Source organism: Tursiops truncatus, chromosome 4 (assembly GCF_011762595.2).
Source record: "Tursiops truncatus isolate mTurTru1 chromosome 4, mTurTru1.mat.Y, whole genome shotgun sequence".
Lineage (NCBI taxonomy): Eukaryota > Metazoa > Chordata > Mammalia > Artiodactyla > Delphinidae > Tursiops > Tursiops truncatus.
Genome location: NC_047037.1, coordinates 83,832,739 through 83,853,342, shown reverse-complemented (window position 1 = coordinate 83,853,342; position 20,604 = coordinate 83,832,739). Strand labels below are relative to the sequence as shown.

At 45.2% G+C, this 20,604-nt stretch overlaps 1 protein-coding gene across 2 annotated transcripts in view; it reads right to left on the bottom strand.

The window, feature by feature from the left end:
• Positions 1 to 20,291, bottom strand: part of DRD3 (dopamine receptor D3) — a 36,279-nt gene extending 15,988 nt beyond the window's left edge. For both annotated transcript variants that reach the window (XM_004317502.4, XM_004317503.3), the window contains exons 1-2: positions 20,022 to 20,291; positions 8,540 to 8,652 (exon numbers count right to left, since the gene is read on the bottom strand). In XM_004317502.4, coding sequence (XP_004317550.3) covers positions 8,540 to 8,652; positions 20,022 to 20,291 — 383 coding nt within the window. The remainder of the gene's footprint in view (positions 1 to 8,539; positions 8,653 to 20,021) is intronic.
• Between the last annotated feature and the right edge of the window lie 313 nt (positions 20,292 to 20,604).

Sequence of the window (20,604 nt, the reverse complement as noted above, 5' to 3'; positions counted from 1 at the left end):
TGTTGACTGCCTCATGGACTCTGAAGGCTTCCTTCCTCATAAGAGAACAATTCTAATCCTAGCCCAGCTCAAGGGATCTAATATATATAGCTGGGTCTACATATGCTCAATTTTTATTTATTTATTTATTTATTTATTTATTATTGAAGTATAGTTGATTTACAATATGTTAGTTTCAGGTATACAGCAAAGTGAATCAGTTATATATACATTCTTTTTCAGATTCTTTTCCCATATAGGTTATTACAAAATATTGAGTATAGTTCCTGTGCTATACAGTAGGTCCTTGCTTTATCTATTTTATATATAGTAGTGTGTATATGTTACTCCCAAATTCCTAATTTATCTGTCCTGTCCACCTTTCCCCTTTGGTAAGCATAAGTATTTTTCTATGTCTGTGAGTCTGTTTCTGTTTTGTAAGTAAGTTCATCTGTATCATTTTTTTTAGATTCCACATATAATATGATATATGATATTTGTCTCTCTCTGTCTAACTTCACTTAGTATGATAATCTCTAGGTCCATCCATGTTGCTGCAAATGACATTATTTCATTCTTTTTTATGACTGAGTATTATTCCATTGTATATATATACCACATCTTCTTTATTCATTCATCTGTTGATGGACATTTAGGTTGCTCCCATATCTTGGCAATTGTAAATAGTACATATGCTCAATTTTTCATTGTCTTGTCAGTGTCCAGGGGACCTGGAGGCCAGATGCAGAGCAGGAACCCCCTTAGCTCCTCTTGTGTACCTCAAGGCTTGGGGCTGAGGAAGGGAAGGACAGACCCTGGGCTGGAGGGGGTGGGGTAGTGCTCCCTGATGCTCCTCCTATATGTGCCAGCCACCTGACTCATCTGCCTCATATGCATCTGGCCTTAGAGTTCACGTGTTAACATTTGTATCCCCAAAGAGCAGCCTGAGAGTCAGCTCTGAGGGCTGAGATGGAGGCAGACTCTGCAGAACTTGGCCTTGGCACCCTAACATGTGACAGAGGTGGCTTCTTTGTCAAGAGGGAGAAATAGAGTCCTTATTTAATAAGGTCAAATTACGATCCCACCACCAGCCTCAAGGAAGGCCCAGGACAACCCAGTTCCCTTCTCCTGATGCACATACACTATAGATCCTCCCTTGAATCCCTAACTTGGCGATAAAGGAGCAGGGCAAGCAGCACCTGGCACTCCTCCAGGCCTCTCACTCTCTCAGGACTTCTGACTCTGCTGGGGCAGTGAGCTGGGGCTTCACGTCAAATATGTCAACCAGGGTCTGGCCCTCAGCAGTGATCCCTGAGGCACCGTGGAGGAGAGGCTGAGCCTGAAGCCCGCAGCTGTCCTGGCCAAAGAGCTGATGAGGGTCAGAAAGGAAAGGTATGGCACACTTCTTCCTGTCCAGACCTGTCGGCCTTCATTTACATAATGACCTTGGACGTAAAAGAACCCGACCATTCCATAATTTGGTAGTGTGCTGCTAAATGCCTAACAACTGGCTCTGCAGGTGAAAAAAAGCCCTAATTTATACCATTTGTCAATTTCTGTGGTACAAATACTCCCACCATTGTCCACTTCAAGTTACACCAATGGTTTAATAACCGGCTCAAAAAACTAAAATTTTGCCAATCAGTTCCCACTAGCCATTACAAGCTGACTCCAAGCCCACCACTGAATGTTGCACACTTTCCTAGATCCGCTTTAATATTCAGCAACTTCTTGGAGACTCCCATTAATTCAATGAGTCAGTAAGTGTAGGGAGCATTGGCTCCATTTTATAAAGGAGGAATCAAGGACATAGAGAGGTTACATGATGAAATCAAGTTCCCACGCTGGTGGTACCAGTCTCCGAGGCCAGGTCTCTCCTGGGTGCCCTGCTCCCTGCCAAGGGCACTGCCAAGTCTCTGAAGCCTTACGGGGGACAAGGGCTTCCTCAGGAAACGTGGCACTGAAAGGTGGTTTGTACTTTGAGAGCATCGCGGCTACCCAGAACTGAGTTTCCCCATCAATTAGCTTGATTGTATTAATTTCCGGGGGTCCTGTTAAAACACATATTCCAAGGCCACACCCTTGGATACTTGTTCCACTCCAGAAGTTTGTATTTTTAACAAGCAAGTGCATCTTACAAGATTAGACAAGTTGGAGAAAGTCTGCATTAGGGAAAATTTCTGTGTCAAAACTCTTGTTAACTTGGGTAAGAAGTGAGAGATGAGACTACGTTTACCACTGTTACATTTATATAGTTTTTCTTCTTAGTTTTAAAATATGATTAAACTTTTAGAATAAATGAGACCCCCCCACCCCCCCGCGCCAAATTTGTTTCTAGGGTGAAAAACGCCAGGAATCTTGCCATCGGGGCTGAAACACAGAGGCTGTTCCGGCATTGGCCATCGGAGGGCACCAGAATGCAACAAGAACCCAGCCAGCGCGGCGGGGTGAGAAGTTCACGGCTCACCTGGGGGCTCTCCAGGCCCCCAGTGGGGAGGCGGGGAGGGAAAGCTCGGCCCCCCTGGTTCCTGCAGCCTTGCAGGGACCCTGAATTCCAACTCAAGCAGACTGCTCAGCCTCTGATCTCCTCCCGAATCGATCGCAGATGACCGACCGCAGGCCAGGCCAGGGCTGGGCGTGGGCCCGGCGCTCACCCGGCTCTTCCGGGTCTTCGGTCAGAGCGTGAGCGCGCGCTGCGCGTGCTGCCCAATCGCTACCTGGCCAGCCGCCTCCTTTTGAGCTTCTAGCTTTTTGGGTCTTTTCTGGCGTGGCCGGAACGCTGGCAGTGTGCTCAGTGGGTAAGTCAGTGGACGTTGGAAGCAGACTGATTAGCGTCTGAATCCCGCTTGGCCTGCAGCTGAACCTTGTGACCTGGACCACAGATGTGACTTCTTTGAGACCCAGTTTCCTCATCGCACAAGGGGGATAATGAGTCCGCCTGATAGAGCTGTTATGCGTATTGAATGCGATGATCTCTGGGAAGTTTTTTAGCACAATGCCCGGTCCATCTTAAGCATTCAAAAAGTATTATTATTGTCATTATTATTGTGCTAGCCCAAGGGATCTGTGATTGTTCGTATCAGTGAGTTTAGGGGTGTCTGCCCCTTATTCCTGATTATCAGGGAACATTAAATTTATTTATTTCTCAAACAAACAAGTATACAGCACTTTCTAGGTGCCAGGCAACTGTTCGAAGTCCTTTACAAACATTAACTCATTTACTCTTCATAACAGCGCTTTTGCTCTGATCTCCCCTAAACAGGTCAGGGAACTGAGGCCCAGTGAAGTTAACTGACTTGCTCAAGTTCACCTTGCTATTAAGTGAAAGAGCCAGGATTTCCAGCCATGCAGTGTGACCCAGAGCTAGGGGCCCAGAGTAGGCTAAGCCTCTGAGAAAGGCAGTGAGCTGGAGTAGAAAGAGGCTGGCTGAACCCCCTCTCCTGCACCTACCAGCTGTGTGGTCTGGGCAAGGTTACCCACACAGTCTAGTCTTAAGAATCCTTACCTGTAGAGTGCGGGTAATACACCTACCTTGCTGGGATGTCGTGAGGGTTAGCGATAATGACAAACTCTTGGTGCCCGGCATGTAGTACATGCTAAAGGTAGCTATTTCTACCGCTGTTGCCTTTAGATTCACTCAAGTTAGGATTAGCACAGAGGTTGCCAGGGCATTGAAGACAAAGGAAACGTGACTGGTTTAGTCCCAGGAAATAACACCTAGAAAACTGGGTGCCGGCATGGCCAGAGGCCCCTCCCTCGGTGTCCCATCCCCGCCTCCACCAATGAAGGGGCCAGACAGACTGGTGGTGTGGGAGTTGGGAGACTCAGGTTCTAGTTTCAGACCTAAGAGGCTACGGGTCCCCGTGGGGGCATTTAGTTTAACTCATTTCTGCACAAATGAGTTAAACTCTAACGCCCCTTAAGACTCCCAATTCTGTGACGGGGGTCCGTGGGCTTGTCACTCTGCTGAAGGTTTCAGGATCCTCACAGAATTTGACCTCTGCCTGGGGCCGTGTCCCCAAGTGGGAGGGGTGTGTGTGTGTGTGTGTGTGTGTGTGTGTGTGTGTGTGTGTGAAAAGAGGAAGGTGCGTCCCGGGGAAGCGGCAGTGGGGGAGGAAGGAGGCTGGGCTGGGTGGGAGGACCTGAGTCTAACTCCCCGCCTGGGTTTAATGAGCCCCCGAGCTCTGTGAGGGCTGCTTTTCACCACCTTTTATTTGGTCAGACAGGGGGCTCAATAAATCTTTAGTTCCGTGGACTCCCCTCACGGAATGGTTGAAGGAGAAAGCTTTTTGCAAATGACTGGAAAGCCCTTTGCAAATATAAAGTGCTTATTTAGATGCAAACTAAAAATCCAAGGTGCCTGTGACTCATCTGGTACCTATTGTGCTCGCTGCAGAGACGCGGAGGCTTGCCTGTGTGATGGGTGCCGTTTGAGAGCCACTTAAAGAACTCCCTGGTGAATGAATTTGGTTGCATTATTCCTGGGCTCCTTGCGGAGGACTCGAATTCTCACCGCTTGCTCGGATCTTGTCCTGCTCCTTTGACACTTTCTCAGCCCTCTCCCCGAGCTAGTTCTGACCCAGGATGTGGAGGGAGGGGGCTGGCCTACTGGGAGGCAAGGAGCCAAGGGCGGGTTAGGGGGTTGTGCTCACCCACTCTGCTTTTTACAAAAGAAAAGGCGGCATTAATCCCAACATCCAGAGCTATGCCTACGAATCTAATGACAATGGCATTACTTGCTTTCAAAACCCCTTTTATCATTTCCTTTTCTTTCCTATCTCTTACCACCCTGTTATTACAGATCAGGGCTTCATGACCAAAAAATGCTGAATCCATTTGGTCAAGTTTGTCAGACGGGTGACTAGCATTGTGTGAAGACCAAAGGTCTGCATGAATGACTGCATTTTTAATGAATTGACCAACTATTTGGCATCCCATGAACAGAATTTAATGCTGTGTACTGCAAACTGCTGTGAAGGATAATGGAGACGGCTTTTCCAAGGCCTATTTTCAGTCCTAGAAGAGAAAGGAGGCTCCATTTGAAGTTTGGTGAGGATTGGTTCCTATAGACCTACAGGCCAAGAGGGGTGCATCCTTGTCCTTTGCGGTCTAAGGCAGGACCTGTTCCTCAGGTTGCAGGTAGGTGAATGGTATGCATTCTGGGAGTTCTCCCTGTATGGGACAGAAGCCAGTTCAAGGTTTGTTCTTGTTGGTTGTATCTACTAGGTGGTGCAAGTAGAAGCGTGTGTTAAGCATGACCGCTGCCAACAAAATGGTGCTTTTGTGCAAGTTACAAAAAGATACCCTTTCCTGGCTGGTAAAGGGCACCCTCTCTTGGTTTCCTCAAGGCTTGGCAATGAAGCCCTTGGCTGAATTCGGTTCCCACACTCCAGGGCACAGCCTGCACAGCCTCACCTGCCAGCGGCATGTGTGAGAATGTGTGTGGGTGGAGTGTATAGGCCACACTTTCCAAGATGGTAGAGGGTAGGGTCGGACCTGGAAGGCTGGGAGGCGGCTGTCCCAGAGCCTCTTCTAGAAGCTCTCTTTATACAGTTCTTCCCTCCCTCCTCCAAGGCTGATCTGATCCTACTCCCTCATGTCCTTTCTGAAGGTGCATATTTGTGATATAAGCAGTGGCTACCCTCAGGCAGGGACCACCGGCTTCAGGATTCAGTTAATATTCCCTTTTTTTTGGCCGCGCCAGGTGGCTTGCGGAATCTTAGTTCCCTTGCCAGGGACTGAACCTGGGCCCTCGGCAGTGAAAGCGCAGAGCCCTAACCACTGGACCGCCAGGGAAATTCCCTGGTTTAATATTCCTTGTTCAAAGCTCTGTAATAGGCACAGCGGGGAGATTCACAGGTAATGAGGAACTAGGATGATATAATAGTTTGGGGTGGTGGAGGTGATGCTATAGCAAACCAGATGCAGTCTATTACTTCTGTAAATGATATATTTCTGAGAGCATGTACTAAAACATGTACTAAATGTTCGGAAATCACACAAAAGACTTAGATGTTATTGGAGGAATTCTGTTCTCAGAGAGATAAAAATATTATAAAATCACTAACTATCCCTTCACTTTTTAACAGCTTTATCAAGATATAATTTGCATACCACACAACTCATCTAAGTATACAACTCAATGTGGATTTTTTGGGTATATTTACAGTTATGCAACTGTATCCCTTTATTTTTAACACATTCTTTAATGGTATTAGTTTCAGCATTATGGACACGTTCTTTAATTTTCCTTCTCAGGCTAGCCAATCAAGTAATAAAAGTCAAGTGATAGCCAAGCAAATGATAAAAGTCAAAGCCCACCGAGTTGTCTGGTTGGGTTTGCAGTATCACTAGAGGATAGGGTTTTCATGCCCATTCTTTGGTTACACACATGCAAGGAAGTTTAGGGCTGTTGATACAGAGGGCACAACAGTGGGTCACGTGAATGTCACACTTGGGGACGTGAGGAGGACGTGTATTAGGACTCCTGCAAAGGGAGCCTGGAGATGCCACAGATGGTTACAGAGGAAGCACTGTGAGAGTACAGGGGTGACTGAATTAAGCTGTAGACATTTGGAAGGGCTTCACGGAAAAGGGGGGCCAGTGTGATCGGCCTTGGAGCACGAGAGGACTAGAGGGCAACCCAGAAAGAGATGAGATTGAAAAACTAACGTGAGGCCATATTGTGGAAAACTTTGAATCTTAGGCTGTGAAGGTAACTTCAGTTTTTATTCCACAGGCCAGGGAGACACTGAAGGGTTTTGAGTAGGGCAATAGACATTCGGGCTTTACTTCTGGGGGAATAATTCTGAGAGTGGTTGAAGGGCCAATTAGGAGGCTGTGGCAGAAGTCTAGGTGGGAGGTCATAGGAGCCCCAAATAAGCAGGTGAGGTAAGAAGGGAAAGATAGGTCACATTTGGAAAGCATTTCAGAAATAGAGTCTGTAAGCGTTGATTGCTTAGATGTGGGAGATGAAGAAGAGAAAGGTGTCGAACAAAATCCAAGTTTTCAGGAGAATGATGTTGTCAGTAAGAGATCATCAAGTCAAGATGGTTTGGTGCTGTGATGGTTTGATGGTTTGGTTTTTAACATGTTGCCTTGTAGGAGCCAGTGGTATATCCAGGAAGTAATGTGGTCTGGATATCAGGGGAGAAATTAGGGGTGAGGCTGGAGATTTGAGGAGCCTTAGCACAAAGCCTGAGATTGTTAGCTTGGAGTCAGATAGACATGAATTCAAATCCTGACACTGCTTCTCCTCAGCTGTGTGACTGTGCAAATTCCTTAATTAGTCTAAGAAGCTGGAAATGAAGATAGTAATAGTACCTGAGAGTTGTTGTGAAGAGGAAACGAGTTAAGGCTTTGCTGTTGGCGCTATGGAGTGGATGGATAATATTCCTGGGAGAGACTGTAGGAAAAGAAGAGGTGGACGGGGACTTGGAGAAGGGAAGATTGGAGGCTCTTTTTTTTTTTTTTTTTTTTTTCAGTACACGGGCCTCTCACTGCCGTGGCCCCTCCCGTTGCGGAGCACAGGCTCCGGACGCACAGGCTCAGCGGCCATGGCTCACGGGCCCAGCCGCTCCGCGGCATGTGGGATCTTTCTGGACCGGGGCACGAACCCGTGTCCCCTGCATCGGCAGGCGGACTCTCAACAACTGCGCCACCAGGGAAGCCCTAGATTGGAGGCTCTTGACTGGCAACAGGGGCCATAAGCTCGAAAGCGACTTCCTTTCCCCAGGGTGCTCAGTGTCCTTGGAAAGCCATGGCAGATGTCCTTGGAGCCATGGCAGATCTAAGACTCAGGGAGGGGAAAGGGGAAGAGGAGAGGAAACTGAAAGAGAGGGGAAGAGAGGAACAGAGGTCCCCAGAGCCGAGGCAGTACACTCTTAGGGATAGAGAATGATGTTACTCTGGTGGAACACACAAAGGCTCTAGTCAAAATCCCAGAACTCCACTCCAGCAACCAAAAGGCAATTCTAAAAAACATTGTTCTTTACTTGTTTTTCTTAAACTCTATGAAGGAAATAAATAAATAGGGCACAGCCACATCTTCTAAAATTACCATTCTCCACTCCTCTCTCCCTCCTCACAGGTACTCCCAAGCTCCCAAGCTTTTCTCTCCCCTCTCTGTCTTTTGCCCCTGCTCTATCTCCCTCCCTTTACCAAAACACAATAACAACAGGAACAGTCTCTCCTAACTGTGTCAGCTCATCTCACCTCTTTGTCCCCCTCACCTTTTCTCCCCACAAAAAATTAGGAATCACAAAAGCCCCAAGGGTGGTGGAAAAGCAAAACCAGAATCCTCTGGGGGAAAGGAAAGCTTATAGGATAGTTATTTCTCTCCTGTCACAGGAGTTTCCTCTCACCTACAAACCATCGCTTAAAAGAAAAAGAGAGAAAAGAAAATGTCCCAGAGTTAAGTTGTACATGGCAGTGACCCCAGTGCCATCAGATGCAAATCCTGTGCCTTGAATATAGCAAGAGCAGCTTCCCTAGGTGGTTTCCCCCACCACCTGACCTAGGCCACCTCTTTCCTAAGTCTGGAAGGGAAGCCCAGCCTTACCTGTCGATGCTGATGGCACAGAGGTTCAGGATGCTGGCTGTACACATCATGACATCCAGAGTGACGAAAACATCACAGCAAACTCGGCTGAAATTCCAGACTCCGCCTGTCACCTGGGTGTCAGAGACAAGGATGTCAGTGTTTCCCCCCAGCGAAGAGACAGCAACCCACTCGACTCTACCACCTTCCCTAGGCTGCCCTGCACAGACGCAGACATGCCCACCCTGTTGGTACAACATCATTACCAAGGGTAGGTAGGCATCGAGGGACTGTCAGGCTGCCCAAGACTGGTCGCCCAAGAAAGGACAAATCCATGTTAGTGCTGGAAGGGATCTTCCAAATCAATTAGTCCAGCATTTCTCAAAGTGTGGTCCACAGCGGGGTGCTCATTAAAGATGTAGATTTCTGAACACTTCCTTAGACCTCCTGAGCCACAGTCTCTGGATCTGGGGCCCATGAATCTTCGTTTTTAAATAAATAAATCCCCCTGTCTCCCATCACACCAAGGTCTGTGAATTGCTGATCTGGTTCAAACTCAGGAGGCAACTAAAGGTCATCGTGGTTAAGTGATAACGCCCATAGATGCACAGCTGGGAGTAAAAGAACTTGGATGACTGCCAGATGTGTGCAGCGTGCCAAAACTGCCTCTCTGAAGCCCTCCCCCCAGTGGAGAGCTCACCATACACCAGGAAATAAACTGAGAACACATTTTTCATCAAACTTACCTCCAAAATGAAAATCTGTCTGGCTTCCAGTTTTGAAGCTTTATAGATGTTTGAACAACATCTATAAGAGCCTATGTAAAATAAATTCGTGCTGGTGTGCCTGCCTTCGTCACCATGGTCCCACTCACCAAGAGGTCGGGGGAAGGTGTGTCCAGGGCATTGGAAAGGGGCCCAGATCCTCTTTACTATCCATGGAATCACTGAGGATGGTTCTGACCTCACGCATTTACCCGTGTTCCAAGCTCCATAACTCCTCCGAGTAACACTTATAAGTAAGTCAGGAATTTAATTTAAGTGATATTTAATTTAATTTAATTTAATTTAAGTGATATTTAATTTAATTTAAGTGATATTCTAGCACATTTCTATTTTCTTTAAAAATTTTTTTACATTACCTAATTGAGCCAGAGAGATATGCTAGGGAGATTATCACTTTCATCCACAGATGCCACTCTTGGGGCCCCGAGGCTTTTGTGCATTTGTCAGCTTCCTGCCCTTGGGGCTGCCATTCTTGGGCACCATGGTTCTCAAGGGGAAACCTGTGAAGCTTTGTACCCCAGGCTATAGCTGGGTGTTCATGTTATCTCTGCTGGGCAGGCCCAATGGCTATTCAAGAGAAAAGGGAGTGAAACATAGGTACGGTCGCCTCTGAAGTAGGCTCTCAAGGAAAAAAGCTACAAAAAATAGTGCCTGAAGATGCTGTTGGCCCTCTGTCTAATTTTTCTCATCCAAGATGCTGGTTATATCACCAGGCCACTTGACTATACATCATTGTTTTATGGCACTAATGCAAGTTCCTGAAAGGCTCGCTCTCTTTCCCCTTCCCTACTAATTTCTTTCCCCTTAGATTTATTTCCTTTTCAGCATTTGATCTTTTCCCTATATTTGGTCATTTCCAAGCTCTACTATGAGAAACTCTGATCGAAAATATTTTGTTTAAAAGCAACAATGAAAAGTTCAAACTAGGGTTGAAGTCATCATTTTTGTTCATTTAGTTGTGGATTTACTTTCTCTCTTTTAGTCCAACCATTTGGCTCTATGTAAATAAAAGCTTAATATGAATTTTAAAGGAATTCTGAGAATGAAAACTTTTTTAAAGGGACATGTATAGTCATAACACAATAAGAGGAACCAGGATAATAGAAGATGGTTTTGCTCAATCCATAGGACAGTTGTATGCTGTAAAAGCTTCTTGCAAAAGGTGAAATTTGTATACTAAATCTCTTTTAACATATGTTTACTATGCAATTTACGTCTTAAATTGGGGAAAACCACTTTTTTTTTTTTTTCAAAATTGTGAGTGCCTGTTTGCGTACATATGTTGGGGGACAGTGTAGGTGAGAGAGGATCATTAGAACAATAGAAAGCTGCAGGCTTGCTGGATGTCCTGTTTGTTCGTTTATTTGTTTGCTCATTTGTCCATTTATTCATTCATAAAACAAGTACTGTGAAACTCCTAATACTTAGTTCATTGGAGGAGGGTATGTTATGTGCTTTAAATTTTTTTAAAAGATTTATTTATTTTTGACTGTGTTGGGTCTTCATTGCTGCGCTTGGGCTTTCTCTAGTTGCGGTAAGCAGAGGCTACTCTTCGTTGCGAGTGTGTGGACTTCTCATTGCAGTGGCTTCTCTTGTTGTGGAGCACAGGCTCTAGGCGTGCGGGCTTCAGTTGTCGTGGCTTACGGGCTCTAGAGCGCAGGCTCAGTAGTTGTGGCGCACGGGCTTAGTTGCTCTGCGGCATGTGGGATCTTACCAGCCCAGGGCTCAAACCTGTGTCCCCTGTATCGGCAGGCAGATTCTTAACCATTGCACCACCAGGGAAGCCCTGTTACGTGTTTTAAGAGGTTTTTAAAAAAGATCTTCAGGCCCTGTTCTTGAAGAGAACTGGAGAAGCAAGCCATTCTTAAATAAAGTAACTAGAGATCATCATGAGATCCTAATATCATTAATACAAGCTAACATTTATTGAGAACTCAATCTATGTGTGTCATCAACCCATATGACCCATTCCAGAAAGTTCTGTAACTTTGAAACATTGATTCTGATAACTTAATACCTGAATTTTTAAAAACTGTATATGCTCTTAAAGCTTTTTGAAGACAAATTATACACTTATTTAATAGGAGATTAAATGACTGCAACTTAGTCAACCTGATAGGAGCAGGGACTTTTACTTGTTTGCTGCTGCATCCAGGCTCCTAGAGCAATGCCCAGCCTGCAAGTATATTCTGACAGAAGGAATGGTCTCTGACATAATCTGTGTTAATACTAATAATTACCGATGTCTGAACTTTACATACATGGCCTCTATTGCTGATTATGGTCCTGTGAGAGAGGACTATTGTTATCTTCATTGCAGAGAAAGAAACTAAAGCTTGGGGAGGTTCAGTACCTTGCCCAGAGAGGCATGGCTATAGAGGCAGGTGGGGCACTGGAATGTAGGTTGTTACACACCTGCGGTATGGGGGTATCAGGCGAGGAAGGGGCAGCTGTTGGAAAGGGATGGAAGGGGGTGGCCACAAGGGAGAAGGAGAAAACCTTGTACCATCAAGGATTTTTGTGTGACAGACCGCATCAACCCCCTTCTAGGGAATGAGACGCCTCCTTCGGATTGCTCGTATCCCAGGGTTGTAGAAAAACAGCGCAAAACAGTGGGGGCTACTGACCTTGGGGCCTAGTGAAAGTATGTACCTGGCAGATTTCTTTGGTCCCTGGTTTCTTGAGCCCCTAAGGACCAAAGCCCTCAAGCTGCCCTCTGGCTTCCAGGCCCCCACTGTGCTACCCCATTCTGGCTCTCCTCTCATCCTGTCTCCAACTCTGCCAGCAAAATCCCCATTCACTCCTTGATCTCAGCTAAGTGTCAAGAAGAAAACAACCTGATTAGCTAATTTAAGTAATTCCCGCTAAGGTGCCATCACTTGGTTTTCCCTAATTGGTGGGATGTGTAATGGAAACACTTAAGTCCTCCACGCCAAGTAAATAATAGTGAAAGATCAATAAAGAGCTGAAAGGGCCAAGAACATGCTAAGTAACTATTACAGCAACCAAATGAGGTAAATGTTCTTTCCAATTTATAGATAAAGAAATGGAGTCTGAGAGGGGTTGAATAATTTGCCTAAGGACACATAGCTAGTAAAAGTAGCTGGGGGCTTCCCTGGTGGCGCAGTGGTTGAGAGTCCACCTGCCGATGCAGGGGACACGGGTTCGTGCCCCGGTCTGGGAAGATCCCACATGGCGCAGAGCGGCTGGGCCCGTGAGCCATGGCCGCTGAGCCTGCGCGTCCGGAGCCTGTGCTCTGCAACGGGAGAGGCCACAACAGTGAGAGGCCCATGTACAGCAAAAAAAAAAAAAAAAAAAAAAAAAGTAGCTGGAATTTCAAACCCTTAATATCAACCATTACTCTGTTTTGCCTCTCAGAGGTCAGCACCCCGACACGCTGCTTCTGGGAAGTGTACAGTTTAACTCCATTCTCATATCATAGGAGGGAGAAGAGTTGGCATTGGTCCGTCTACCCACCCACATAGCCGGTGTTCACTGAGGGTCCATTATAGGGCTGATACCTTGCTGGGGTGGGTGTACTGAAATGAATTAAACCTGTTTTTGTTCCCAGGGCCTCAGAATATAGTATCTGTGTGTTAGGGGGAGTCATGTGTGAATGGGAAGGGATGAACTGAGGGCCCAGGAGATGGACGCTAAGAAAATAACTATGATACAGTATGATAAGTGCTGACAGTGAGATGAGTACTACAGAGTGTTGGGAGAACATGAAAGGTAAAGTGATTTTTGAAATTAAAGGAGAAACAAAGCAAAGCAAAAAAAAAAAAAAATCTGATTGATTTAAGGCTTTTTAGAAACATGATTCTACCTTCCTCCTAAATTTTAATGAATAAAACTCACTTTGGAATTAAACAGCGGCCAGATGGTGTTACTCTCACTTGCTAATGAATATAACTAACTCCCTTTGGCAATACAGAAGGTGGGAGAAGCAAGAGTGTCTTCAGGTACTGAAGTTGGCTATTGATTTTCAACAGACACAGCCTAAGGCAGCATTTCCCAAATTTTCTGATAAGGCAGCATTTCCCAAATCACCTGAGGCTCTTGTTAAAATGATTCTTAGGCCCTACTCAGAATAATGTCCCTCCAGTGATTTTTGCTGCCTGGGAGGGTTGGGAAATGCTGGCTCTAGGGGGTGTGGGGGCATGACTTTGTCCCTAAAGAATATATCTATATCTATATCTATATCTATATCTATATCCATGTATCTGAGCCACTTTGCTGTACAGCAGAAATGAACACAACATTGTAAATCAACTGTACTTCAGTAAAATTTAAAAATATATATATTAAAAAAGAAAGAGGGCTTCCCTGGTGGCGCAGTGGTTGAGAGTCTGCCTGCTGATGCAGGGGACATGGGTTCGTGCCCCAGTCTGGGAGGATCCCACGTGCCGCGGAGCGGCTGGGCCTGTGAGCCAGCTGAGCCTGTGCGTCCGGAGCCTGTGCTCCGCAACGGGAGAGGCCACAGCAGTGAGAGGCCCATGTACCACAAAAAAAAAAAAAAGGAAAGAAAGAAATGGTTGTCCCTAGAGCCCCTTAAGCATTCTTTATCCCTTGGATGCCTTTGGCCTCATAGTTCCTTCTCAGAAGAATGTTTTTAAATGCATGAAATAAAATACAGTGGATCACAAAGGATAGTGATTATATCAAAATATAGTTACCAAAGTTTTTTTTAAAAAAATATGTGATTCTTTAAGAATGCACTAAATGACAAGACCTAGTAGTTTCGAAGCACTGATGAGTGTAAATGGTATTAGGGGTCTGCAAAAACTGTAATGCGATTTGAAAATATAAATATCTGTGATTTCCACCGGGGACGCTAAGGATTTCTTCTGCTGTGGGTTGATGCTGACATTCATAATTGAAGGAAGTGCTTAATTTCGGTTTAGTGAAAATAAAGAAGTAATTTTATTTATATCCAAGTTGATGGACTCCTCAGGTTAAGAACTCCTGTTCTAAGGGATGGATTTTGAGTTGTTTGTGGGAGATATCCAAGGAGCAAAGATGGAATTACTTCTCTAATTAGCCTCTTCATTCCATTTTTGTTTGCCACATTTGAAATCCTTTTTTTTCTTCCTCCCTCCCTCCCTCCCTCCCTCCTTCCTTCCTTCCTTCCTTCCTCCTTTTCTTTCTTTTTTTTGCAGGAGGCGATTGCTGTGGGACAAAATAGGGTACTAAATAAGGATTTTTCACTTCTCTGAATCCCAATTTCCTCATCTGTGAAATGGGGTTTTTACAGATTAGTGGTTCCTACCTGTCAGTTTGTAGCAGATGGCCAGCTGGCTGCACAAATCAGCTGGGGTGGGAATGGGCCTGGGACTAAGGGCTTGTTACAGTTGCTATAGACTTTCAGGACCACCCCTAGAAATTCCGGTTTGGTAGATCTGGGGTACACCCATCAGTCTGTATTTTGAACAAGCAGCTCCCCGTCATAAAGGTTTAGCTCAAAGTTTAGGTTCATGAGAGTCATGGAGGAGCTCTTTTAAAGTGCAGACCCTGAGGCCCATGCCCACAGAGAATCCCGGTCACTGGGATGTGGCCAGAAATTTCTTGAGGTTGGATCATACGTTAGAAATGGCGGCAGAAATACTCTCCAAGCCCTTCCAGCTTTCACAGTCTATGATTTCCAGAAAAATCCAGACTTTGGTGAAGAGACTGTGAGAACCCCCTGCCTTTGTTTTCCAGTAGGGAGCTTTTAAATTGCTATCATCTGGGGTTTTTTGAACAATGGTAAAATTCTTCTTAAAAAAGTCTTTATTTTTAATAATCAATATCATTACGAGTCCAAAGGCACCTGTCTCCCAAAACAGCACTGCTTCTTCCTGCCATCATTCTCTGACCTTCGATCAGGCTCTCTATGGCGAGTTTCCCTGCCTGAACCCACTTGGCACTTTTTTGCTTGTTTATATACCCTAACCCTCAAATCTTTTCTCCAGTCCACACTGGGACCTAAGTACTCTGACTTTAGTATTCTAAATGTCCCCCTGGTTGCTTACGCTGCCTTTCTGCCCTGATGCAAGTGTATTAAACATCACAAAAGGTGCTTAACCAAGTGGAACAAAATGGAATGTTGGTGCTTAGAGAGGGAGCTCCAAACAGATTGCAGCTTCTAGAGCAGGAAATTAAAAACTTGAGAGCGAATCTGAGATAGAACTCTTTGGTACAGAACAGAAAAGAGTTTTCATGAAAATGCTGCAAACTGAATTACAGAGATGGCCAGACCAGGGCTCTCTGGAATATAATTTACTCTGAGGTCACCTGCATGGCTCTTGTCCTCAACTTCTCTGCTAGGCCTGAGGACTGAGGAAACTGAAGAAGGTCAGTGACGGGCCCCCGCTAGTCCCTTTTAATATATTGTCCAGGCCCAGTCTTCTGTGTACCTTCATGATGAGAATGGTACCAGCGAAGGCCACTGTGGTGCATACTTGCTGACTGTCTTCTCTCCTCTTTCCAATAGTCCTTGGATTCCACTGGGAATCCCTGAGATTCCTGAGCAGTTGATGTGGTCTATGGAAGGTACACATAACCTATGCTAAACTGACTATTCTAATCAGTGATTAGTTCAGAGAAAATTGTGTGCCATAAGCCAGTCCAATCCAAGTACATCTTGACACTTCTACTAGAAATTCTGGGACATGGATTTTCTCTTTTGCTGTGAATGGTGTGGTGCACACCTGTGAGGTCTACAGCTTACCCTTTGCCTGTGGATAAGGTCAGTATATGGAAGAAGACAGAGCTGAGAGAACTGTAGAGAAATGGAACTGGAGCCCTGTTCAAATTGTGCCTGCAGCCCACCCTACCACAGGACTTTTATTTTTTTGTGGTACGCGGGCTTCTCACCGTTGCGACCTCTCCGGTTGCAGAGCACAGGCTCTGGGCGCGCAGGCTCAGCAGCCATGGCTCACAGGCCCAGCCGCTCTGTGGCACGTGGGATCTTCCCGGACCAGGGCACGAACCCGCGTCCCCTGCATCGGCAGGCGGACTCTCAACAACTGCGTCACCAGGGAAGCCCCCACAGGACTTTTAAACTTGCTGGCATGAGAGCCAATGCATTCTGTTCATTGTTTAAGTCAATCGGAGTTAAGGTTTCTTTTACTTAACAATAAAATTGTCTAAACTGAGATATTTATAGATCACACTTTTTAGTTATCGAAGCATTTTTTTCAGTTGATGACAGTTGAGCCTAAATCAACCTTGTGAGGTAGGGAAAGTGTAGTTGTCACTTTCATTTTATTCATTTAACTCCACGCCTTCTGACTCCCAATTCTGAGTCTTTCTCACAGCACAACCTTGCATCAGAATAACATTCATCCCAGTGAATTCCAGAAGAAGCACAAAGTTATATGACATTTTATTGCCTACATCACCCCCACATCTTTTTTAATAAAACCCACATTTTCACTTTTCCTTTTCTATCCTCCCTTGCATCTAAAAGTGGCCTTATGTTCCAGGTGTAGCCAAATGCAGTTCCTTAGGGAGATGCTTCAAGCCACTCCAAGGAAAGGGCTTTTATTTACTTTTTCTTTTTCTGCCGTCCCCACCCATCCTATTTTTGAGTATGGCCGTGATGCTTGGGGCTATGGCAGCCCTCTTGTGAGTAGCATGAGGAAGTGAGTTTGCCAAGGATGATGAACAGAAAGAATGGGAGTCTGGTCCTTGATGACACCTGAAGCAGCTGAACCAATACCAACAGAACTCCTTCCTCCAGAATTCTGTTTATGTGAGAAAAGGAACTCCTATTTGTTTAAGCCACAGTGAGTCAAATTTTCCAATATTTACAGTCAAAACATTCATAACTCATATATACTGGTACCTGTCATGATGAGCCAGTTTTCCTCTGAAGGAAGGGGTCTGGCCAATGTGAGCCAATATTCCCTTCAAACAAGATGGATACATTCAAATCAAAGCACAGGAAGCTGGGAATTTGACAGCTAATTTGGCCCCCTCATGGTGTTCTTATGTTTGTTCTGTCCTCCTGGGGGCCCTCAAACCTCCAGCAGTCTCTGTGGTCAACACTGCATCCTTTCCTCTTTTCAAGGGAGCTCTTTGGTATGATCTTCTAATTACTAGACCAGCTACTCATCATTAGGACAAGTTAGTGAGAGTAACACTTTTTGCTCTTCTCTGAGACATGTGAATTCATGTATTCACGATCACTTTAAGAGCTCAAAGTGCTCTTTTCTGTCGTTAAAGCACCCAGTCTACTTCTGAGGTCCACAGAAAGCAGGCAGGCATTTAAGACTAAGGGAAATATACAGACTGGGGTGGGATAGGGAGACCTGATCCTTTGGAATAGAGCCTTCTATTATCTTAACTGGTTGTCTGTTAATGATGGCTACCTAACGTCATATTCTGTCTTTTATTGAGACAGACCCTTAGTTGACTGTTGGGGAAAGTGACGTAGAGATACTAAGCTGCAATTACTAGAGCCTTGAAGCAAGTGGGTAGGACCAAAAAGAGGTCACAAAGCCCATTTCCCAGTGGAGAGATGTCTCTGCTCCCTCACATCTTTTTTGTATGATTTTAAACTTATGTGACCGTACTCTTGATTACTGAACACCTACCTGTTATAAACAACCTGTTGGACAGAGGGCATCTTGGTTTTAATGAGGGAAAACAAGAGCTCCAGCAGAGCTCTTCTCACAGGGGAAAACCCATAGATACAACCTGCAGAGAGTCCACTAAGGCCTTTCGCAAGATTTCATGCTGGCCCTCTGTTGCTCAGTTGCTCCTCTATGCTTAGCAGTAGAGTGGGCGTACCACCCATACTGGCAGGTGTGGCTAGAAGGGGATGCCAGGGGTATCTAGTGTGAGAAGGTCACAGTGTCCATCTCCTATACCCGTACCTACAGAGATTTTCCAATATAATCCATTCAGAGTCCTGGAAGCAATCACAAATGGACAGCAAATGAGTGCCCTGAGTGCACAGACACCAAAAGGCTGGTTTTATTTCAGAGGCCATTAAAATGCTTATCAGAGTGAAGGTTCTCTTCCTGCCTTTCTTTCTGACATTCATCCTTTGGCAGACATAAGAATCCTTGTAATGTATAGGGATGGACAGAAACACTTTTGAGGAGGGTGTGGTGATGTTCTGAATCATTGACTAATCCATCCACACTGGGTTGTAGCACCTAAAGTCTGCCTCACTCTTGAACAGAAATATCATATACTTCTAACTCCTTTTCAGTATCCTTATTAAAAAATAAAATAAATGTAAATAGTTCATTGTAACAATAGATGTAGCTGCAGATGGTATAAGCAGGAATGGCCCATCTAATGCATACATTGCAGACCAGATTCATTTAATCATTCATACATCAAATATTTATTTAGTACATATTATGTGCCAGGTAGTATGTTTGGACTACAGGGAAAAAAAGAACAAAGACATAGCTTCTGACTTCAAGGATGTCTCGGCCTAATTGGGTTGACAGAAAGGTCAAGATAATTACAAGACCCTTTGACATCAAGATAATCCTAACTGGGAAAAATTAACGCATATTTTTTTCTCTGAGTATTCCCTTAGGCTTTAAATCTATCCCAATCAGCCTAGTTGTTTTTATTCTTTTCCTTTCCTTTTCTATCTCCTTGATTTCTTTCTTTAATGTCTCCCCATTGAGATCATAAGTCTAATTTTAGTCCCCAGTCATTCTTTAATATGGTTACTCGTCTAAGCAGTCTATGTTCGAGGTTTTTGTTCTCCTGTGATATGTCATACTTAATTAACTGTCATCTTCACTATTAATATTAACTGAGATATTAATTTGATGAATTTTAATTTCTCTTAATCATGGCATCATTTTGAGCCTTCATTGGATACCTTTTTAGAATGAAACACAGTGCAGAGGAGAAATATTAATAGGATATTAAGGGTTTAAAAAAAACTCTTTAGTAATTGCATGTTTTCCTGGTAGGAATATCTGTTTCTTGAACAGGTGTAGGCACCCTGATTTCCTTGTTAGCAAATGGATGTTTTGTCTTGATCACCTCCTGACTCTGTTTTGCACTTTCAAATGAAAATACTTTCAAATTTAAGAAATGTTTCTCTCCGGCAGAATTCTCCAGGGTCTGCTGCATTATCTAACTGGTGAGGGAGGCACCAAAAATATAAATTTGGTCTTTTCCTTTGGAAGCGGAGTCTGCAGAGAGCTGGTACCCAGGAGGAAAATGCTGAGTCCGAGGGCAACTGAACCATCAGAAGTCTGATCTACCTGCAGACTGTTCCTGCTCTCTTTTCCTCTCATTCAGTTAAAAAAGAAAATTGTTTTTTTAAAGATTAATTCCTCTGCCCCTACATGCCTCCTGCACATCGCCACCCCTATATACATTGAAACACTGATGAGGATGGCCACTGGACTGCTCCCACCCCACCCCACGTATCTTTGCAACATGACTGGCACAGAGAGTAAGCCTGGTGCATTTCTAGGACAAGTCCCATCACTCAAGTCCAGTCACCTGGATGCTGGAGGCCTGGGGAGAGAATCATTCCCAGCTCCCTGGTTCTGACGTGGGCAAGTGATGCTGGAATAATGGTGCTCTCAGGACCTTCAGGTCCCTCATGAAAGGGCGAATGGCAGGAGCTGTCCTTCCCTCCCTAGACCCTGGATCATGGCAGGGAGCATTCTGACCCCAGATGCCAGGAGCTCACGGAAGACAAAGACAAGCACGGTCACATGGGCAGCTTGCACTTGCGACCTACTCACCTCCAGGTACACCACCCAGGGCATCACCAAGGTGGCCACCAGCAGGTCTGCCACGGCCAGGCTCACCACCAGATAGTTGGTGGTGGTCTGCAGGGCCCGTTCCTTCAGCACGGCCACACACACCAGACCATTTCCAAAGATGATGGCCAGGATGAGCACGCAGTAGGAGAGGGCGTAGTAGGCATGAGGGCGGGCCCGGCTGGCCCCGGTGGAGTTCTCTGCCGCACACGTGGTGTTGATGTGGCCCCCCAGCTGGCTGAGAGGCGCCATAGCCCGGAGGGAGAGGAGGGACCGTGACACGTTTACTGAGAGGAGATAGAAAACAATGTCGGTCAAGTCAGACTCTTTGGAGCTTGGCTGCTTTGGGTACATTTTTTGATTTTTTTGATTCGATACATATTTTGGTGAGCACTTTCTATATGCTGGGCACTATTCTAAGCCCTGGATATACAGCAATGAAAAAAATAGAAAAAAATCCCTGCCCTCATGAAGCCTCCATTCCAGAGAAGACAGTAATAAACAAGATAAATCCAAGATGTGGTATGTTCGATGATGACATGTATTTTGGAGAACAAAAAAGTAG